Below are 23,906 nucleotides of genomic sequence, written 5' to 3'. Positions count from 1 at the left end.
CTGACCCATGGAAACTATCCAATTTTAATAACAAAAAAATATACTAAAAAAAGATACACAGAGCCTCAGGGACAATAACCAAAGTCCTGACATCTGTCACAGTCATGGAAGGAGAAGAGAACAGTACAAGGCTGAAAAAACATTTGAGGAAATAATGACTGAAAATTTCCAAGTATGTTGGAAGACACAAGCCTATAGACTCAAAAAGCTTGTGATGAACATGTAAGATTGACTCTCTCAGCAACTTGCAAGTATGCACTACACTATTATTATCTATAGTCAACATGCTGTACATAGGTCCCCAGCACCTGTCAGTGAAGACCTGTGGTGGGGGTGGGACCAGGAATGTGCAGCTGCACAGCTAGAGGGCCATCTGTAGATGAGTGCTGTGGTACAGGCCAGTGACCGAAGACAGGGCCTGATCCAGGACCACAAGCAGCTGCAGGGGCCGTGGGGGTGAGCATGCCCTCCTGGACTTCACAGTTTCCCCTGCCATGTGCATTACGTGGTGGCCTGTGACAGGTGGAAGGGCCAGCCCCAAGTATGCACCCTTTGGTGGGAGTCAGCCATGGGGGTCTAAACTGGCATCTTGCAATTGCACAGCTGCAGAGGTCTGGATCAGCTACCAGTGCAGTTACTGGACTCCAGGTGGGCAGGGGGTAAGGAGTTGGGAGAGACTCAGGTGGTTGATGACAGTGGATGCAAATAATCGTGTGGCAAAAGCTAGTGAAATCCGCAGGAGTCTATGGTGGCCATGCTGGCCATTGGTTTCTTCAATGGAAAATCTGCTGGGTTTGTTTGCAGGGCAGGTCACTATTTACCACAATCACTGCCACTGTGTGGCTGCTACTGCTTTTCATCCCTGTTCCTAGCTGTCTCTAAATGTCTCAGCTTTGCTGGTCTGTGTGGGGTGAAACTGAAGCCCAACGTTTGTGTGATACCCCAGGAGGCTAGGGGTGGGGGCAGTGACTCACTCTGCTTTCTCCTTCTGTGGTGAGGGGAGCTTTAATGGGAGACTTCCTCTTGGTATGGAGCAAGGCCAGCTGGGGGATGGGATGACATAGGCGAATGTAGCTGCCCTTCCGTCTCTTCGTACGCAATTACTCTCAGGTGTATGTTTCCTGTTTTGCTGAAGTTTCTACGTGGACTCCAGAGCTTTCCCAGAACTATTTCTGTTCCTGGATACTTGTGTAATTGTTGATCTTTGTTGGAGGAGAGAGGCTGGGGTCTCATATGTTGTCATTTGGTGGACATCCCTCTGTATGCATATGTTTTGAGATGTCATATTTTCATTTTTGGTTTGAAATATTTTCTATTTCTATCATGATTTCATTTTGGCTCTTGACTCCTTTTAATTGCTTTGCTTAATTTTTAATCATATGGAAATTTTTTCTAGCCATTTTACATTACTTATTTTTATTTACTTCTACCATGATCAGTTTGATTTCAATTTCCTGACATTTGTTGAGACTTTTTAAAAAATGTTTCATTTGCTCTTGTATATTCTGAATTCCTTTCGAGAGAAGTTAGTCCCTTATTATTTGTGTTGTTCAAATCAAACAACATAATTTAGGTAATTACTGGGTTTGTTTTATTTTGTTTTGTTTTTTTCTTCCTATTATATAAGTTCCTAGGAAGTATGTTCAAATTGACTGTTGGTCCATAATTCTTCTGGCAATGCCAGTCTAGTTTACTCGGGACCACTTCTTCCAGGAGAAATCCCTTGTGGGTTACTCAGCCCCATGGCTGGATACAAATAACCTCCCACTTCTGCTTTCAGTGTGGATTAACTGTGGCCTTTGAAGTGAGACACCCAAGTATAAAAGCTCAGTGTGTTCCTTAAGCACCTGTGGCTTAGAGTGTCCTCTCCACCTGGTGTCCCCAGAGTTTCTTTCAATTGCCTTTTTTTTTGCTAATTGCTTAGCATGAAACAGTTCATTTGTTTTGTCCTAAGGCAATCACCCCCTGCTAGTCCAACACTACAGACCTGTCCTCCTTAACCCATCTCAGCTAATATTCTTTCTGCAAAGCATCCCTCCCATCCCTATTTCCCACTAGAACCCCTGTTTAAGCACATCTCTGGCCCTTAACTTGTATATATTTCAGGAAACTTGAGTACAGGGGCACTGGGACACTGAAGTCTACGTATCTGTTTGTCATCAACCTTCAGAGCAGACTGAGTAGTTTCAGCCACCTGTCTGTGTCTGTTTGTTTTCCTCTGTTAAATTTATCAAACAATACTTGTGCTCTGCAGGTTTTATGGGTATAACAACAGGGACCCAAAAGGAAAAGCTGGCAGTTTGAATATGTGAGGGTCATAGAGCTTAATACCAAATCCATAATCCAACCTTGTCTGCAACTTCACCTGTTGGTTTTGGGGGCAGGAGGAGGATAGGGTATCAACCTTTCATTTCCCTCAAGTTCCCTTCCTTTCTCCCCAAGTCCATATTTAACCCTGTCATGGAGGAAAACTAACTTTCCTTCTGAGTTACCCCAATTCCTCTCTATCCCTCAAGGTAGGACCAAGCATCTCTTCTTCCAGGAAACCTGATATCATGACTCAGACATGTAAAAACTCCTCTGTATTTATTACACCTTAAGGCACTGACTATATGCCCCACTCATCCCTTCTTGCATACCCCACCTGGTTTCTGCTTGTTTGGATCATAAGACTTAACCCTTCCTTGGGCTATATGCCAATAGAGAGTTGGTCACACCTGCACTCATGAGGAGTAGCCCTTGCCACAAACCTGAACACATTGTAAGCTCTCTATAACCTCTAAAGGTTGCCTATTCTTTCTAGGAGTATTTACATTTGAAAAAAATTTTCCAGATTCCAAGTGACTGAGTAAATAATGGTAATAAATGAGGCATCATCTGAGAGGACACTTTGGAGAGGCCAAAGGCATTTCTTTCCAATCGTAGACCATGGGTGCTGCCACTTTTAAGGAAGATTGTTAAAAGGGAGGCCACTTGTGGGAACCTGCTAGAATCACAGGCCTGAAATAAGGAAAGAAATGGGGCCCTAGGTGGCTCAGTCAGTTGAGTGTCCGACTTCAGCCCAGGTCATGATCTCACAGCTCATGAGTTCGAACCCCATGTCGGGCTCTGGTGCTGACAGCTCGGAGCCTGGAGCCTGCTTCAGATTCTGTGTTTCCCTCTCTCTCTGCCCCTAACCCACTCGCATTCTGTCTCTGTCTCTCTCAAAAATAAATAAACATTTAAAAAAAAACAAAAAAGGAAAGAAAGGCTGCACCAAGGTATGGGGAACCCAGAGGGATGATGTTTCCGGTAGCCATAAGAATCTCCCACACATAGCAGCCTTCTTCAGAGATGTTGGTCAATGAACCAAGAGAGTCCAAGACTCTTGGCTAAGGAGAATAAGATTCTGGATGTTGAGAAGGCAGGGAAATCCACTGGGAGGCAGGGGTTTGGGGCTTAGGGAAAATGTGAGGGCAGCGAATGGTCCTGGGATTATAGAAGAGACAGAGGTTCTGGGTTACTGCCACAGTTTATTTGTCAAGGAATTGAGGATACAATGGTTCAGGGAAGAGGGTTGTCAAGTAGGAAAGACATTGTCCTGGGACCCCTTCTCTTTTCTCCTCTCATTTTCCAGCTGGGACAAGACAATGGTCCCACTGGACTTCAGCTAGTATTATTCTGATGCCCCTCTGGTGTCTGTCCCACAGCTCTTAGTGGTGGTTATGGGATGTCATGTAAGCACTTCCCTAGGGCTGGGTGTATAGTTCTCAGTGCCAGTCTCTGGAAGAGAGAAGGGGTAGGTAGTCAGTGGCTACATGGTGTAGTGAAATACATTTCTCTAAGTGCAACACCCTCCCAAACCCAGGAGGCAGGAATATCTTCTGTGGCTTAGAAGATGCCCACACAAGGCTTTTCTCTGATGTTTTAAGTCCAGTGAGCAAAGACACATAAATGACAGACCTCCTGAAGTTTGGATAAATCAGGTAGGCCTGCAAGTAGAGAATGGGGGTTTGGGCTGGGATGAAGAAATGGGGGTCTCAATGTTGATTTGGGCATTGGGACTAGGGAGGCACAGTCTCCTTCTGTCTGTCCCCTCACAATTAGGGGGTCCATAGTCTTTGAAAACTGAATGCCAAAAGAGTGGTGCTTTTAAGATCCTACCAGGTTCTGGGTTTTTCATGCAGGTATTTCCACAGATAGAAATGCAGCATTCATAGCCTATATCACAATTTGAGTTAAGCTGGCATTTTCTTCAGCATTTGTAGGCATTAGGAATCCAAGTGGCATTTTCTCAGATTTGCCTTTACCATAACTGAGAAGGAACACATGAGCAATGACTCCAAGAAGAAGACATTTTCCCATTACTATCAGCCCCTTTAAGGCCCCAGGACCCATTCCATTGGTTTCTCTTTTCCCTGTCCAGGCATCTGGTGGCTTTTTCCATTCCTCGAGTCAAAATCCAGCTCCTATCCCCTAACAAATCCAGCAACCATGAAGTCACCTCCATGGAACTTAACATCACAGGAACAGAGTCCTGAAACCCAATTCTCAGAACAAAGAGACTCAAGAGATCCTCTTGCCACCTGCTCTCATTTTACAGGGTTGGGAGAATGGATTACAGAGAAAAAAAGAACTGTCTTGTACTTTTTGTGTCTGGGTGAGACAGCCCTCCAAACCTAGCTGTTCCCCAGAAACCTTTGCCATCAGTTATGGATATACAATTTTCCACTTTATTGCTGATTTGAATTCTTTACCCCAAGAATTCCAAATTTCTCTTCAATAAGCATGTGTTTTATTTCTGCACCCCATGCCCAATGTTCTAAAATACTCAGTTCCCTAAGGAAAGGGCATATTTCAAGAAATACTTAGTACCCTTTTCCCAATGTGGTAGTCACCCTTGGAACTCCTAACTGGAGGACACAAACTCCTGGTGACTCAGTCTAAGCACCTTCCACGTGGGTTTTGAACCCTGTGGAGGTTTCCACTGCTAAGCTCCTTTTTTTAAAAATGCCATGTAGCCACCACAGTCCCCACAACACACATAAAAACATCATTACATGAAACATCAGGAGACCCTCAAACTTAAGAAGTGCACATTCAACTTTCCTCAGTATCCTGGCTTATAAAAGGAACTAATGCCTTCATATATGTCAGTCAGTCCCTATTTCTTCTGCTTTCAACCCCTTCTTCATTTTGAAGCTCAACCAAAATACCTACTGTATTTTGGAGGCTTAGTTGTAGTCTTAATTTTGTCTTTAAGACTTCCTGCCACTGGCGAGATCACCAGGCCGTAGAGTATCAGCAGCTGGAGAAACAACCCCTTCATGATGTGAACTCTGGATGTCTGAGTGTGAGCCTGGCAGGAGACCCAGGATTTCACCAGGTCCTGCTGGGGATAGCGAAGGGCTTTGAGGTGTGGAGTGGAAAACACGTGACTGGTCTCTCACTGCCCCCTCTGGTTCTGCCTCCTCTCCTCCACGCACCACTCCTTGGCTGGGCACGGGTGTCTCCTGAGCTACTTGCCTTCTCCTTATGCTTTCTACTCCTCTCATTGCAGAAATGAATTCTTCATAAGTTTATCATTTCTTATTTTAGAAATTTGAAAAACACAGAAAAGTACAACAAAAATAATAAGATACGATAAGCTATCCATTAGCTAGTCAGATAATAGGGTCATTTGCCTTTCATGAAAGGTAACTTTAGACTTGATGTGTCAATTAAAAAAAATAGATATTTATTGTAAAAGTATTTTGCTGTATTTTAAGAGCCATTAAAGAATATCAAATGTAAAGAAAGTAAAATTTAAAAATCACTAGTGACTTTTAAAAACAATTTTTTTTTAATGCTTATTTTTGAGAGACAGTGAGAGATGGGGAGGGGCAGAGAGAGAGAGGAAGACACAGAATCTGAAGCAGGCTCCAGGCTCGGAGCTGTCAGCACAGAGCCCAAGGCAGGGCCCAAACCCACAAGCTGTGAGATCATGACCTGAGCCGAAGTCGAACACCCAACCGACTGAGCCACCCAGGCGCCCCAGGCCACTTGGGGAAGTTACTCAGTTTTCCTGGTCTCTCCCATATATATTGGAGGTATACATGTTAGGAAAATTCAGTTTGTTTTTCTCCTGCTAATCTTTTACTGCGGGGTGGTTTCAAACAAGAACCCAGAAGGGTAGAGGAAAAATTGCTTTCCTCCCCTGTAATATCCTGGATATCCAAGAGGAAAATGCTTTCCTTCCCTGATCCTTCCTTTGAGGGTCCCTAACCTTTTGTTCTTCTCTACCTCTTTTGTCATGAAGGAATAACCACCCTCACTCAATCCAGTTCCAGTTCCAAGTCCTTCTTATCCCTAAGGGTCAAAACAAAGCCCAGCCCTGAGCCCCTGAGTCTTTGTGCTTTGGATAACTCTGAGCTCTAAGGCACTATAATTAAAGTAGAAAATAATTGTTTGCAAGGGAGGGGTTTAGTCACGTGAGAGGAGGACTTGTCTGCAGAAGCCCAAGTCCCAGTGAACAGGCCATGGTCAGGTACAGGCATAGGGGATGGGGGAAAAGGCCCCTTGCTTGGCCAGTGGAAGCAGGAAGGGCCCAGGATAACCACCCAGCTCTCCAGAGAAGCCTGTGGCAGACTGAGAGCTCTCCTTTCTGGCCAGAGTCATGCCAACCCAGGCTCTGCTGCCCATCCTTCTCCTCTCTGTGCTGCTGCTACAGGCCCAGGGAGGGCACCGTAAACTGAACAGGATGCAGAATAGGTGATGGACTAAGGGAGTGGGGAGGGAAGGGAGCCAGGAGGGGCTGTGTCCCTTCTGAGGGAGACCTGGGAATTGGAGCCTTTCAGCACATTCTGCTCTTGATGAGGTTTTGGGGTGATGGTGGGGTTCGTAGGGTCTGGAGCCGACAGCCAAGAAAGAATTCTTGAAGATGTCTTTGGTGCAAAAAGGTGATTTTATTAAAGCACGGGAACAGGACCAGTGGGCAGGAAGAGCTTCACTGGGGTTGTGTAGAACCATGGACTTGGGAGAGGTAAAGTCAAAAGGGAAGTTTCCAAAGAGACTTTCATAAGCTAAAGACTCACAGATTACTGGAGGCCTAGCTATTGTCAAGCTAAGGTTGTTTTTCCTTCTAGCAAAGCATTAAGGTGGTAGGGCCTTCTAGGACAAATGTTCCTGGAGAAATGTACTACTCTATATTTGCCTCAAGTACTTGTTGATGGGCTGCAGGTTATAAAGAAATTTAATTTTACCTGCCATTTCCTTCTTGCCTTTAATCCTTCCCCACATCACTATGGAGGGGAGGGTGATATTAGGGACTCCAGGAAACTGGGTCTATAGGTTTCTAGAGACTAGGCTATTGATAAATTTGCTAAATTTTTAAAATTTATTTAAATTTTAATTTACTAAGATATTTGTAAACTGATGGAGACCCATGTCCTGTATGACTGTGATCTTTATCAGTTAGTCATTTGTTTTCTGTCCTTTCCTTTGTACTTGTGCAGTTAGGAGTGTCTGAGGAATATCTCATATCCCACCTGGGGGTGGGGGGTAATGCTAGCTTGTGTTTGGCCCTCAGCCTGCCTTATGGTCCCTCATCACTCTGACCACAGCACTATGAAGATTCTGGGTCTTCCCAAACGATAGCCCTCTGTCCCCTTTACGCAGCACCAGGAACACTGATGGGGGTGGAGGGGGAAACTGTCTTTTGACTCTCCATCCCAAGTACCCAAACACTAAACAGTACACTCAGTAGTGAAAGGTACATCAGGGCTGAGAATCACTTGGGGAAACCAAACAATTATTCTTGGATTTCTGTACTTCTGTGACCTGTAAACATCCAAGAATATTGATGGGAATGGGTACAGAAAGAAAGGGCCCTGGGAAAGTAAGTTTTGGGGTGTACACAGTCAAGTCGAAGTTCTCATCAGAGGGACCGGGATGGTGGCAGCGGAAGGGAAATAGCGCAAGTGGTATTTTCTGGGAAGGGCCAGGGGTCCTGGACACAGTGACAGGCACAGGAGAGAGGGGGGAAAGTGACAGGTCATCTTCTTCTCTGGACCCTGCAAATCCTGGGGAGTGAGAGGGTCTGTGGGATGTCTCAGACTTTGCTGAGTTCTCAGAGTGTAGATTCTATGGGGGGTAGCTTCGCCCAAGCCATGACTTACAAGGGATACAGGTTCCTGGCTGCAGACAATGGAGAGGGCCCAGGAAGGCCAGGCATTGAGATCTGTTGGGGCGGTGGGCTAAATGGGTAAGGGGCATTAAGGAATCTACTCCTGAAATCATTGCTTCACTATATGCTAATTTGGATGTAAATTTTAAAAAATAAAAAATAAAGTTAAAAAAAAAAAGTAGTGAAATGGAGTTGAAAAAGCTAAAAGCCACTGTTGATAAATGAGTTTATTTGTCAAGGATTTGCTCCTGCCCAGCCCTCAGTGAGAACAGACTGGTGTCCAGCTGGGAGATTAGGGTTTTAGATGTCTTTCAAAGATTTCCTGTAAGACAGAAAGGTTATATACTCAGAGGTTAGGGAACTCTGAGGAACAAGCATTCATTCCCAAGCTTAATATTACCCATCTATGGCAGATCCTGGGACAGGAGTACTTTTTGTAACAAGAAAAAGTCCACTTCTGAGGTGGGGAGGTGGGTTTGGTTCATTGAACAGAGAAACATAGAGATTTGGGGCCTGGCTGAGCCAAAAGGGCTCATAGAAAGGTCTGACTATAGAGGCAATGGTTAGAAATTTGGACAAAATTCAGGAAAAGAGCAAACAATTGAGCAATATAATGAGAACAACATAGGCATTGATTATATAATGAACAATATGCCCCAACCTGGTATCTTGGTTTATTTGCCAGTGAACTGCTGTCCAGGTTTAGGGTACATTGTCTTCCACTATTTTTGTGCCTAGGATTCAGGGTGCTTCGGTCTTCTGTTTATGAATAACAGCATCTGAGAATCAGTGAAGATCCATGCCCAAACACACCTCCCAACTCACTTTATTTTTCCAGCAGATGTTTCCACAATAGGTCCAGCAGCATGTGTGATTTTTGTTTATACATTTAAAGGTTCCAGAACACTTCTTGGTGCATTCAAGGACATTTGGCTGTCCCCAGCACTCCTCAAGTAACATTTCAGCCCCTGTAATTGAGATGAGATGGGAAGAGGCTCACAGGGGCTACATAGCCAAGGTGGGAAGAGAAGTCCTTCATGAGCTTAACAGCCCCTCCTAGAATCAAAGCCCCACCAAGCCCCACCTGACTATCTATCCGCCTTATGAGAAAATCCCCCTGCTGAGCTTCCTCATTGTGTCTTCACAGATCTCTGCCTTCTCTGCTCCCACAGACCTCTGGGCCCTCATCAAGCATCCTGGAGACAGGACTCCTCATACTCCCCATGTTCATGTGTCATCCTATAAAATCTACATTTCTGTAATAGGAGGGGCCCAAGGTAGCCTCTAGCCTTATTACCATACTTAATTCCTAGTGGGGGAAGCCAGACCAGGGAGAGTAAGGAACAGATTCTTTCTCTTTTTCTTCTCTTCCTTGCTGACTCCACCTTTAAGAACAGCTTCTCACCAAATTCTCTCTCTCACTCAATTTTCTTGGTACCCTCGACTGATTCCATTTTCTCATCACATGGCCCCCAACTTTGCCCCACTAGGGCCCCATCTCATGTCTCTTCTCTATCTTTTCATATTCAGAAAGATCCTGCCACTGAAACTAAGTGTATATATTAAGAAATCCCCATATGGGACTCCTTAAAGTACACACAAGCTAAGACACAGAGCTTCTGGAAGTACAAAAAGTTATGGTAGCCTGACATGGGAAAATATTATATCCTTATAACATATGAAATGTACATAAAAGGTGACAGGTACCCATTGCCACTTTCAAGGTTGGAGAGGAAGCATCAAAGGACCTCAACTTGGACACTTCTTGGACTCTGTGCATAAGAAAGTCTCTGAATCTCCACTAGGTGTTCCAGGGAAGGTCCTGAGTCCTGAGTCAGATGTGCCAGACACAATACCCCTTCACTTATCCAGGAACAAGCACAGTACCCCCCACCCCTTTGACTCCCCAGCCCAGCCTAGTCACCTACAGCTGTGTTTTTCTTTTATCACTCCCAGCACAGACAGTAGCACCATACAGAGGAATGTCATGAGTTGAGGCGTCCAGAGCTTCATGATGCTGACCGTATGTGTCTGAATATATACTGTCAGGATGTTTTTCCCCTTCCCAGTTGCTGCTGGAGACCAAGAAGTATAAACAGAGTTGTGAAGCAAGAAGACGTGCTCATAGAATTTCTTTACTCTTTGTCTACTCATTCCTCCTTGCCTCTACCCACTCGGCAAAAGGCACACACCTAAGCTGAACATTGGCTTTGCTAAAAGGTTTCTCTCCATCTCACACTTCATGCCTTCCTTTTGCAGAAAAAAAAAATTATTTTGAAAATGTGCTTTTAAAAATGTGCTGCCTTCCCTTGATTAGAAGATAATTTAGATCCAGCTTACAAAATTCTTAAAACATAAAAAAATACAAAGAAGACAATGAAATATTTCTAGTAACCCCACTATATTGGTGTATGTTATTCTATCTTGTATATGTGCACATAAAGCTGAAATCAGGCTATCTGGCTTGACTTTTTATATATATATGATATATATATATATCACATATATATATCTTATATATATATGATATATGTATATATTATTTATTTATATATCTTGACTTTTTATTTAAAAATGTATAACTTGGTATTAAAATTAAAGTTTTGGCCAAGACCTTCAGAGAGACCCTAAAGTGAGCATGTGAGACCAATCAACTTGTACTTTCAAGAAGATGTGCTCAAAAATCACCTGCAAAAAAATATGTCAAGTTCCTAGTCATTTTCTACCTTTAAAAAAGTCAGAGTTTTAAGAGTCACCAACCACTTTTTAGCCATTTTTCTCTCTCATTTTTAAAGAATGCTGTGCTCTTTTATTTTCTTTTTTAAAGTTTATTTGCCTTGAGAGAAAGAGAGAGAGAGATGAGGGGGTAGAGAGAGAAAGGGAAAGAGAGAGAATCTTAAGCAGGCTTCGCACTGTCAGCACAGAGCCCAATGCAGGGCTCAAAATCAAGAACCGTGAGATCATGACCTGATCTGAAATCAAGAGTCAGACACTTAACTGAGGGAGTCACCCAGGTGCCCCAACTGCTGTGCTCTTTTCATTCCAAGTCACCAGAAAGGCTTTAAGAATACCTCCCATAGAGCTTTTTATGCACCCCCAAGGTTTTGTGGAGACATAGTAGCAGGTGTCTGAGTCACCAGAGAAACAAAGGGTAGGACACTGGCTGAAATGACCTATGGCCACAAGCAAGAGACTACAGCTTGTGCTATGGCATTTGATAAGGCAACATATGGAAGAAAGCCAGTGTAGGTTTGCACTAGCTTCATGTCAGGCGGGCTGCCTGGGAAGGCCAGGGGACCTCAGCATAAAGAAGTAGAAAGTGAGTAGCCAGATGCCTAGGGCCTGGGAAAGGTATCAGAAAGGAGGTAGATTCCGCCATATCAAGAGAACCACAGGTGAGAAACTTGCATCAGTTGGGGTGGGGGGAAAACTCAAAGAATCCTTGAAACCACCCACAATAGAGTAAACTTTAAGCAATACTAAGCCCAGAAAGCACAAAGCACAAAGGTGCAATCCTCCCTGCCAGAAAGAACCATCCTGACCCCCTCTCCTCCTCTCCCTCCTCCCACCTCCAAAATGGCACTTAGCCAGCTGCAGGAGAAGAGGAAACTGTCCACTCTCTTCCCCAGTTGCAGGTTTCTTGGTGTGGGGGAAGCCACAATTTCAATTCAATTTTAGTATTTTGACTATTGCATGGGCTCAGACTCTTTTTATATATTCTAAAGTCTAGAAAAGTCAAGTTCTACACCCAAGGTCTCACAGGGAGGTAGGGAAAAAAAGTAGCTTTTTTTTTTTTTAATTTTTTTTTCAACGTTTATTTTATTTTTGGGACAGAGAGAGACAGAGCATGAACGGGGAGGGGCAGAGAGAGAGGGAGACACAGAATCGGAAACAGGCTCCAGGCTCTGAGCCATCAGCCCAGAGCCCGACGCGGGGCTCGAACTCGTGGACCGCGAGATCATGACCTGGCTGAAGTCGGACGCTTAACCGACTGCGCCACCCAGGCGCCCCAAAAGTAGCTTTTATAAATAAATTTAAATGAGACAAAGGACAAGCTTTTCACCATACTATCAATAACACTCTCTGTGAATATTTTCCCAATATTCTAGTTACATATAGCATTCATACTTCCCCATTGATCATAAGGTATCTGAAAATTTGTAATATCTGAAAACTTCTCTTCATTAGGAAAAAGTGTCAGTAGGAATATTGCAACTGAAATTCAGTTAAATCCAGTATTAGCTTCAGAGCACAAATTTCTAGCTCCAGAAGTCCTGAGTAAAGGGTACTGCCTATTACGAACCCTACATAGTTGTTGCCAGTTTTCTTCTCCATTAAAATTGGTTTATTCTGCAAATAGGATGCTCATCTTGTCTCACCATAAAAGGGAAATTCCCTCCCACTTGTTACCACACTGAAGACTGTCAATATCATATAAGACAGAGAACAAAACATGCACATTGGAATCAGAGAGACCTGGGCTTGAAACCTGACCCCAACGCATTGACCTTAATTGAAATTTTGAAATTGGCCTACCACCTAACTTCTCAGAGCCTCAGTTTCCCTACCTGTAACATGGAGGTGATATTATAATCCACATTGCAAATGTTGAGTATAGAAAGTACCACGCATAGGGTCTGGCACATGGAATGCACAAAATAAATGGCCGCTATTTTGATTATTAAGCTCAGACTCTCTTTTCTTCTCCAGAAGAGTAAACATTGACCTCGTTGACTTTATTGTGGTCTTTTTTTTTTTTTTAACTATTTGACCTTTTTGGAATTAGTTCTGGTGAGTGATCATAGTACAATTATCAATTTCATTAAATTTAACATTGACAAAATATACTTTTATACACTTATCTAAGCTACTATCAGTATTCCATTTTACAAATTCACCCAGTAATGTCCTTTGTCTTATACAACATTGAAATTTTTGAATAGCAGAGCCAAACTTTTCTTTTAGTTGAACATTCCTCATTTTGGGCTTTGTCTGAAATTTCTTATGATTAGACTCAGGTTATACATGCTCAGTGGGAATATTACGTAATCAACACATAGTATCCTTGTCAGGGTATCATGCATGAAGGGACACAGTGTCTATCCACGTCATCTTTCTCTCTCTTAGTTTCTCCATTTGAACAAAAAGGACAATAATTTCTTCCATATAGGCATAGGGTTGGCGTGATCTGGAGGCATGATTTAGACCGGGAACTCATCCAACCAAACCACAAACAAAATTGTTTGCAAGTTCCCAATTCTAGCCCCAAGACTCTGACCTCTACCTACCTCTGAAGATGTTCGAGTTGGAAGCTGGTAGCTATTTGACTGGTGGCTCTTCCTCCTGGTCTCTGGGAATGCCAGAGCCCCTGCACAGGGCAGACGATGAGCAGAATAGATTTCAAACACTCAGAATGTAATTATCGTTCTGGCTGTGACAGATCTGGGAGTTCTGCCCCAAGCCATAAGTTGGGTACATTTAGAACATTATGACTGAATTCCTATTCAAGTGGTACTTTCTTTTTCCCTTTCTTTTTGCTGCAGGTAGCATAGACAGAAGCAGATCACTGTGGAATAGCAGGAGCCTCCTGCACTCCACCAACACACACATTTCTGGAAGGCTGGGTGATTGTGGAGGTGGGAGAGGATCTATGTATCTAATTTTCTGTAGCATCTATGTGAAGATTTTTGTAAAGCCCCATTCGTCTTTGATATTAATTCTCCATTGCTAGGATCAGCCTACATTACTTTATCACCAACGTCTTGTGACTTTTGTGCTGATGAGAAGAGAGAGGTCTGCCAAGAGAGCTTGCAAAAGTCCACATAACATAGAAATTTAAAACACAGACTTAAGCCCCTCTTTGGGTGAGCTCTGCTTCCCTCTCTCTCTCTCTGTCTCGCTCACTTGCGCCCACTCTCATAAATACATACATTTGTACACACACAGACACACACACACACACACAGACTTTATCTGGATCCAAATCCTAGCTTCCACTTACTTGGGCAAGTCACTAATCTTCTCTGCACCCTAATTTCCTCATTTGCTAACGGGGATAATAATAGCACCTTCCAACCAATCAGGTTGTTATGAAGGCTCCAGGAGTGATTATGTGTTAAGCACTTAGAGCCAAAGTCTGGCATAGAGTCTATGTTTGTTTGTTAAATAAACAAATGAAACACTCGCCCAATGAAGTGTTGAGAATCATTCAGTTTAAGAGCAAATTTACTATGTGTCAGATATGTAACATGTATTAATTAATACATACTTTCAATGACACTATGAGTTTAGTACTACTATTATTCTTATTTTACAGATACAGAAACTGAGGCACAGAAGAGTTAAGCAACTTGCCCAAGGCCACACAGCTAGTAAGTGCCAGGTACAGGATTTAAAAGGAAGTGAGTCTAGAGCCATGTATGCCAGATGGTCAAGTCCCCAGTTTCTCTTGAGATAGAGAGAGAGAGAGACTGAGCACGAGTGAGGGAGGGGCAGAGAGAGAGGGAGACACAGAATCCAAAGCAGGCTCCAGGCTCTGAGCTGTCAGCACAGAGCCCAACACAGGGCTCAAATTCACGAACCTCAAGATCATGACCTGAGCCGAAGTCAGATGCTCAACTGACTGAGCCACCCAGGTCCCTTACCTATAACTAATTTGAAAAACTGAATCAAAAATCTCAGCAAAAACCTCCACCAAAGAGAAGTTCTGGACCTCAAGAAAATAATATCAAACTGAATTGAGCAGTGTACTAAAAGGATTATACATCACTCACGATCAAGTTAAATTTATTCCTGAAATGCAAGAATAATATATGAAAAATGATTGACATAATATACCACATTAAAAGAATGGAAGGGAAAAAAACACACGATCATCTCAATTGATGCAGAAAAATCACTCAACAAATCTCAACAGCCTTTCATAATAAAAACAAACTAGGAGTAGAACACCACCTCAACATAATTAAAGCCATATATAAAAAACCTGGGAACACCATGGAAGGTTTTTTGTGTGTCTCGCATCCATGAAATACAACCAGATCAACACTAAACCATTCTGCACACCTAGAAAACTGAATTGAGGATTAACACAACAATCTGCACAACCTGAACCACAGAACTCAGCAGGTACGTGGCGCAGAGAGATGAACTGGGGGAGAGAGAAGCCGCTGAGGGCAGGGAGCTTTTTTTTTGCTTGTGGAGAGAGGACGGAGACTGGGGGGGGGGAGAATGTGGGAAAGCACCCCCCAAAAGCAGCTGGAGAGAAAGTGGAAAAGTGGAAACAGCTGCAGGGACTGAACTAAAAAGGAAGAAAAGAGAAAGGAGAGGGTTTAAATTCCATTAAGACTATAAACAGGGGGGGCGCAGAGTCTGAAACTCTGCAGCTCGATACCTGGTGGTGCTCTGGTGAGAAGGGTGAATCCCCAGGAGCAGAGCGAAGTCCGGAGGTCTTCGGGCCACAGGGGAGAGGCGATTTCCCTCTCTGGAGGACATCTGGTAGAGGTTGTGTGCCCTAGTGGACCCGGGTGAACAACCACATTCGCTGGTGCTGGAATAAGGTCGCTGGGGGTGAAGCCTGGTGCCAAATGCGTGTTGTGATTTTCCATAATCCCTGAAGCGCTGCTGCTACACGATCACGTGAACTCTTTCTGGGGCAGGCTGGCACCCGGCCGGGTCTCTGGGCTTCGGCAGCAGCACGGTCCCGCCAACGTTCCTGGGTGTTGCTGGCACCCGGCCACTGCTGGGTGAGACTCTTTCGCAGAGGGGCAGGATGGGTCAAAGCCGCAGCCCTTCAGAAGTAAGGGGTCGGGAAACACGGCCACATCTGAGAGAAAACTCAGGAGAGAGGTGCTGCCTGGGACTTGGTCAGGACTGTGTAAAAGCGGGGAGTGGATGGAAGCTGGAGACAAAGGACCGGTGCGCAGTTGGGGGTCTGGCAGAACAGAGTTACAACACTAGAGACTGGGTAGCTGGGTGACGCCATTGTCACTGCTCCCGCGCATGCGTGTACACACCTACAGGCGCCACAACAATTCACACCAGTAAGCTGAGCAGCGCCATCTAGTGGAGAACGGAGCCATTACACTAAGCCCCACCCACTGAGCCAACCTCGCTCTTCAGGAACACAAATCTCTCCACCTGCTTAGTTTACAGACAATAAAGCGCTTCATAGTTTGACTTCTAGGGGAAAACGAAGTAATTTCAATCGTATTTCAGTCTGCTCACAGGTCCATCTATTCAGTTTTCTTTTTTTTCCCCCTTTGTCGTTTCATTTCTTTTTCTTGAATACAGAAAGGGAAAAAAATTTATTTTTATTTTCAATTTCTATTAAAAATATTTTTCTTTAATTTTTTCTACACTGAAAACTATAGAAAGCTTATGAAAGAAATTGAAGAAGACACAAAAAAATGGAAAAAGATTCCATGCTCCTGGATAGGAAGAACAAATATTGTTAAAATGTCAATATTAACCAAAGCAATCTACATATTCAATGCAATACCTTTCAAAATAACACCAGCATTCTTCACAGGGCTGGAACAAACAATCCTAAAATTTGTATGGAACCAGAAAAGACCCCGAATAGCCAAAGCAATCTTGAAAAAAAAAAAAAAAAAGCAGTAGGCATCACAATCCCAGACTTCAAGCTGTATTACAAAGCTGTAATCATCAAGACAATATGATACTGGCACAAAAACAGACACTCAGATCAATGGAACAGAATGGAGAACCCAGAAATGGACCCACAAACATATGGCCAACTAATCTTTGACAAAGCAGGAAAGAATATCCAATGGAATAAAGACAGTCTCTTTAGCAAGTGGTGCTGGGAAAACTGGGCAGCGACATGCAGAAAAATGAACCTGGACCACTTTTCTTACAGCATACACAAAAATAAATTCAAAATGGATGAAAGACCTAAATGTAAGACAGGAATCCATCAAACTCCTCGAGGAGAAAGCAGGCAAAAACCTCTTTGATCTTGGCTGCAGCAACATCTTACTCAGCACATCTCCAGAGGCAAGGGAAACAAAAGCAAAAATGAACTACTGAGACCTCATCAAAATAAAAAACTTCTGCACAGCAAAGGAAACAAGTAGCAAAACTAAAAGGCAACCAACGGAATGGGAAAAAATATTTGCAAACGACATATCAGGTAAAGGGTTAGTATTCAAAATCTTTAAAGAACTTCTCAAACTCAACACCCAAAAAACAAATAATCCAGTGAAAAAATGGGCAAAATACATGAATAGACACTTCTCCAAAGAAGATATCCAGATGGCCAACCGACACATGAAAAAATGCTCAACTTCACTCCTCACCAGGGAAATACAAATCAAAACCACAATGAGATACTACCTTACACCTGTCAGAATGGCTAACATTAACAACTCAGGCAATAACAGATGTTGGCAAGGATGCAGAGAAAGAGGATCTCTTTTGCATTGTTGGTGGGAATGCAAGCTGGTGCAGCCACTCTGGAAAATAGTATGGAGGTTCCTCAAAAAGTTAAAAATATAACTACCCTACAACCCAGCAATAGCACTACTAGGTATTTATCCAAGGGATACAGGTGTGCTTTTTCAAAGGGGCGCATGCACCCCAATGTTTATAGCAGCACTATCAACAATAGCCAAAGTATGGAAAGAGCCCAAATGTCCATCAACTGATGAATGGATAAAGAAGATGTGGTATATGTATACAATGGAGTATTATTACTTGCCAATCAAAAAGAATGAAATCTTGCCATTTGCAACTACGTAGATGGAACTGGAGGGTATTATGCTAAGTGAAATTAGTCAGAGAAAGACAAGTATCATATGACTTCACTCATATGAGGGCGTTAAGACACAGAACAGATGAACACAAGGGAAGGAAGTAAAAATAATATAAAAACAGTGAGGGGAACAAACATAACAGACTCTTAAATATGGAGAACGAACAGAGGGTTACTGGATGGGTTGTGGGAGGGGGATGGGCTAAATGGGTAAGGGGCACTAAGGAATCTACTCCTGAAATCATTGTTGCCCTATATGCTAATTTGGATATAAATTTTAAAAAAATAAAAAAGAAAATTAAAAAAAAAGAAAAATGGTTAGATTTATGTGTATTTTATCACAATAAAGGTAGAAAAATTATAGTGGAAAATCCTGTGACTATTTTAAAATTTAACATTTATAATGAATATTTTCCCATAGTCTTAAATATTTTCTACAACTTCATTGATTAAGAGATTGGTCTGCCAATTAATCACCAGTTATTGACATATTGGTTGTTCCAGTTTTTCCCTATTGTAAGCAATCATTTCACTATTATTAGTTACATTCTTATAACGAAATCCTTGAGCATTTCTTTATTCCTTGGGAAAGCCAATGTGAGAAGAAATGAAAATACACACAATTTAATCTGCGCATAAATGTTGCCAATTCTCCCTTCATAATGTTTGGGTTATACTTGCACCAACAGAATATGGATCAACCCATTATCCCTCATCCTGACCCTGAACCATAGATGATCCAGAATGTCATTCAGAGGAGCCAATGTATTATTGATTGGAAGTGCACAGTTGTATAGTGTCATACTCACAGACCTTAGGTTCATCAGACAGATTTGAAACTCACCTCCATCACTTGCTGACTGAAAGACTTTAGGTAAGTCATCTCATTTCTCTGAAACTTCATTTACTCACATGTAAGAATGGGAAGAATAGAGTTCATCCCATCAGGTGTTATAAGATCTTTTTCCTAAAAACAAAACAAAACAAAACAAAACAAAAAAATACAGCTCAACAAGGAAAGCAAATAAATCAATCTATAACCCATAGCCACAGCCTAATGAGCAAATAGAGAATGCTACAAATTTCAAACAATCTGTAAGCAGAGAAATAAAACACTCATATCCAGCAGATTTGGATTAGTAGTGTTGGCATCCACATAGATGCAATGTGAAAATTAATAAAGGGAAACCTCACTGAAATGGAGTTGGGAGGCCACCAGGGGGAGTGCTCCTACCACACTACTTGTTATCAATTGCTGACCCAACAGGAAATGTTCCCAGAAAGTGGATAGTACCTTAGCTTTGTTGTCACAGCAAGACGAAAGGTGTTCCTCCTCCCGTGGCAATAGCCCACCCAATAAGAGACTATCACAACCAATGAAAAGCCATTCTAGTTGGAACTCCCTGTTAATTCCCACTTTCCTCTATAAAAGAACCTTCCTCTCCTTTCTTCTCTGGACTTGCCTATTCTTCTGTTGAAGCTTGTTAGCCCTGATTTGCAATTCTCTGCTATTCCCAGGTTAACCTATTCTTGCTGGTAAAAATAACTGACAGTTTTATATTTTAGGTTAATGGCAAAGACATACACAGATTGTATGGAAATGAGATATGAGCAGGGGGCTTAGCCTAGAACACAAGGCTGATACCTGGTAGATCAGGTCTCTCTGGTTCCTAAGAAACCATAAGGAAGGGACCCAAGGGACCCAAATAGGCAGATATTAAAAGACACCACTTCTTAGGGAATGCATGTGTGGAAAGGGGAGCCCCTGTTGGAGACTTAGTGGCAGCAGGCAAGAATGAAGCAAGAGGAGATATCAGTGGGTCTTTGGAGCCCAAATACCTGATTACATAGGTTACTCATTTCCAGAAGAAATTATCTGATCAAGCCCAGTCTCATTTATATCATTTCTATTTGACAATGGACTGCCTCTATACACATCCCATTTTAAGACTTCATAGGTCGGATAGCTCCCAATTTGTGATGGATAATTCCAGTTTCAAAGTGACTCGATGTCCCAAGGTCAGGCATTCGGTTTTTTTACTGGGGTCCACTAGCGAGTAAAGAGATGCTTCTCAAATGGAAAGCACTTGTCAACAGAAGAGGACAAGGCTTGACCTCAATACTCCAAGTATGTGTTCTGTGATTCTCCTACTTGAGTATGCAAATGTTCTATCCAGCATCTTAATCCACCAGAGACACATTTAGTAAAATGCATAGGCTAGGTGCTAAGACCCAACTGGCAGGCAACTTTCAACATACCCTGGTCATGCTGCAGAATCTTTTCTTAATGTGGGTCTTATTCAAAACTAGTAGCCTTAAAAGGCATGAATAGACACTTTTCCAAAGAAGACATCCAGATGGCTAACAGACACACAAAAAGATGCTCAACATCACTCTTCATCAGGGAAACACAAATCAAAACCACAATGAGATACCACCTCACACCAGTCAGAATGGCAAACATTAACAACTCAGGCAACAACAGATGTTGGCAAGGATGTGGAGAAAGGGGAATCCTCTTGCACTGTTGGAGGGAATGCAAACTGGTGCGGCCACTCTGGAAACCAGTATGGAGGTTCCTCAAAAAATTAAAAATAGAATTACCCCATGACCCAGCAATTGAACTACTAGGTATTTATCCAAAGGATACAAAAATGCTGTTTCAAAGGGGCACATGGACCCCAATGTTTATAGCAGCACTATCAACAACAGCCAAAGTATGGAAAGAGCCCAAATGTCCACCTACTGGTGAATGGATAAAGAAGATGTAATGTACATATAAATGGAATATTGCTCGCCCATCAAAAAGAATGAAATCTTGCCACTTGCAACAATGTGGATAGAACTAGAGTGTATTATGCTAAGCAAAATAAGTCAGTCAGAGAAAGACCAGTTTCATATGATTTCACTCATATGTGGAATTTAAGAAACAAAACAGATGAACACAGGGGAAGGGAAGCAAAACTAAGATAAAAACAGAGAGGGAGACAAACCATAAGAGACTTTTAAATACAGAGAACAAACTGACGGTTGTTGGCGGGGTGTTGGGTGGGGGGATGGGCTAAACGGGCAATGGGCATTAAGGAGGCATTGGTTGGGATGAGCACTGGGTGTTATATGTCAGTGATGAATCACTAAGTTCTATTCTTGAAATTATTATACTATATGTTGACTAACTTTGACTTAAAAAAGAAAAAAACTCTGGGGGGTGCCTGGGTGGCTCAGTTGGTTAAGCGGCCGACTTCAGCTCAGGTCATGATCTCGCGGTCCGTGAGTTCGAGCCCCGCATCGGGCTCTGTGCTGGCAGCTCAGAGCCTGGAGCCTGTTTCAGATTCTGTGTCTCCCTCTCTCTGACCCTCCCCTGTGCATGCTCTGTCTCTCCCTGTCTCAAAAATAAATAAAACGTTAAAAATAAATAAATAAATAAATAAATAAATAAATAAATAAATAAGAAAAAAACTCTGAAAAAATAAAAAAATTTAAAAAACTAGCAGCCTTATATTTCCCAAGGAAATAGAGAATGCCCAAAAGTGACATTTGTCATCTCCAAAACCCAGAGGCCCACCATGCATTTTCTCTTGCTTCATGGTGAACAATACAAGGTGCAGGAAGTTGTCTCCTGTCTCAAGAGAATGTCTCCATATGACCTAGACCAGTGGATCTCTGAAAATACACCAGATAGAAAGTCTTATCCTCTGGCATGCACGTGATGAAGCATGTAGGATACCTACTATTTCCCCATGGTCAGTTAGCACAATGTAAGTGACCTGAGAGACCAGCATGATGTCCTGTGGGATATCAAGTAATCAAAGTCTCTTCAACCTCTATCATGTCACAGGGCCAAGGAGATGACTTAGTCCTGACTAAGATAGTGAAGGCATGTGGCTGAGTCCCTGCATGTGAGAAAGCTACTTCTAATTACCGTGATGAGAACTTGCGAAGAAAAAATTTGCTAAAGCATGTCTGGGGCATGAGAAGAGAACGGTGCAGAAGCCAGGGCAACTGCAAGGCCATTGTTTCTCACAGACAGACCAGCCTGATCAACGATTCTCCTCAGCTGGGACCTGGCTTTCTGGAGACCCAAGCCATGGCACAATTTACATTCGCTTCCTCCTCTGCCTCCATGAGATTCAGGGTCTTGCAGGGGTCCCCACTCCTCCGCTTGATCTACCACAGGGGCACACAGTTGTCCCATACCACAGAACTTGCAGTGCTGGCCAGGCAAGCACTCCTCCCAGCCAAAGCAGTCTAGGCGTGGCCTGTCGGTCCAGTGAGGCAATGTGGAGTGTCCAGAGAGCTCTGGGGAACACAGGCCAAGACACGAGTTATCACAATGGAGAAAACCAGATCCTTCCAGTAGAATTCATGGTCTGGGGTGCTCACACTGGTGGCAAGGAATAGGTCAGCTGGCAGCATGGTGAACCCACATAGTGGGGAACACTGGTCATGGACGTGGAGGTCATTCTCTATGTGGGCCCTGGCAGGTAGCTTTGCCTCTCTTAATAGTCTCTCCCAGGGTGTTCGGGGGCATGGCCAAGCACTGGGAAGATGCTTGCAGAGTCAGGTTGTCTGAGGAAGCACCCGCTAAAATCTCCCGCAGGGCATGCCCTTACCATCCACCTACATCTGATGATGTCTGTGCTGCTAATGGATCATGATCTCTTTCCTACAGTCTCCTAGTCCCAGCTCCCAAGATAGGTGGAGAAGCTCCTCCAATACCAGGAGCCCTGGGATGCTTCTGAGGTGGGCCATAGACTCTGGCCTGAGAGATGCTGGTTTCTTCTGTGGGAAATCCTCACTGATGCCCACAGGAAGCACTGCCCTTCAGTTTAACACTGCACACCTGCCTCCAGCAAGCCCTGCCTACCTGCCTGAGTTCTTCACACTTGACTCCAAGTCCCCTTTGGGCACATGTGACCTAGTCCCTGGATTTAGTCCCAGGACAACCTCAGAGGAGCTCTGCTTGCACAGAATTCCACTGATTCACCATGAGACCATGGGCAACACTCATACTGACCCCTTAGTGGCCAATTAATCCTTAGTAGCATCACCATGAACCACCTGTTCCCCACCACCTGGCTTCTTTCTGGGTTAAAAGAGAGAGAGAGAATGAGACCATAAGGAGGAGGATTGGGGAAAGGTGGGGACCATTCATTTGATGGAAGACACTGGAGTCTCAGGCCCTGGGACCCCATTCCATGCCCCATCACAAAAGGGGCCATATTGATGGAGGATGGGGTGGGAGACGATAGTGTAGGCACTCACTTCCACACCCATGTTCTCACAATAATGGAGGAGCAGTGAGCAAACAGGGAGTCCAGACGAACATCATCCTCTAGCCACAACATGACCTCTCACTGTCTTTTGGCCTCAAGCATGTCACTTAACTCCCTGCGATTGGATTTCTATATTGTAAACATATGGTAATCTGAACCTCACAAGGAGAATGGGTAGAACAGGATGGAGGTGGATTAAATTTAAGAAGAAGCCTCCTTGGGGACCTCCTACTTTGTGCCCCAGAGTGTAGCCCCACCCCACCTCATGTTTAACTTGGCCCTTCTGACTCCAGGCTGAGGAGTGTTCTGGTTAGCATTGGAAGGTACCACACATGAGCAGTTTCTTCCCTGGCGTCACTGGTTCAATGAGCAGATCAACAATGAGGCTGGGCCTCGGGGCCCTGGTGGGGGAGCAGGGGCCAATGGGAGAGAAAATAAAGAAACATCACAAGGGGGGAGAGATCAGAGCCCTGGACCCAGAGAAGGGAGCGCTCTGGGGTCTGCACTGGGTCCTCAATGACTATAAGCCCTGGGAGTAAGATAGGCAGTTCTGTGGACATTTGTTCTGGTTTATTTGACAGGAACAAACAGTTCAGACAGGGTAAAGGTGTACTCCTGTTGACATCCTGGTGCCCAGGATCTGAGGTCCTTGTGCTTTGATCTGAATAGAAGTTTGGGGGAGCAGAATGCAAAGTCCAGCGCCCTCACCCCC

At 43.5% G+C, this 23,906-nt stretch overlaps 1 protein-coding gene across 1 annotated transcript; it reads right to left on the bottom strand.

Moving 5' to 3' along the window:
- Nucleotides 1-361: 361 nt before the first annotated feature.
- Nucleotides 362-10,387, bottom strand: WFDC11 (WAP four-disulfide core domain 11). Its single transcript, XM_047069140.1, has 4 exons — nucleotides 10,381-10,387; nucleotides 10,072-10,218; nucleotides 8,969-9,111; nucleotides 362-439 (listed from the first exon to the last, which is right to left on the bottom strand). Exons 1-4 carry the CDS (start codon nucleotides 10,385-10,387, stop codon nucleotides 362-364), a joined length of 375 nt encoding a protein of 124 aa, XP_046925096.1.
- Between the last annotated feature and the right edge of the window lie 13,519 nt (nucleotides 10,388-23,906).

Source organism: Lynx rufus, unplaced genomic scaffold, assembly GCF_022079265.1.
Source record: "Lynx rufus isolate CCGP_SWC_20201006 ecotype Redwood Valley unplaced genomic scaffold, mLynRuf1.p SCAF_8, whole genome shotgun sequence".
Classification (NCBI taxonomy): domain Eukaryota; kingdom Metazoa; phylum Chordata; class Mammalia; order Carnivora; family Felidae; genus Lynx; species Lynx rufus.
Note: the sequence above shows the minus strand (reverse complement) of the source record. Positions and strands in the feature narration are given on the sequence as shown.

Coding starts and splice junctions, on each gene's coding strand:
- WFDC11 (XM_047069140.1), bottom strand. Junction 9,112..10,071: donor GATAAAAGAAAAACACAGCT/GTAGGTGACTAG, acceptor TCTCAATTACAG/GGGCTGAAATGTTACTTGAG. Junction 440..8,968: donor ACATCTGCTGGAAAAATAAA/GTGAGTTGGGAG, acceptor CGGCCCCTGCAG/CTGCTTGTGGTCCTGGATCA.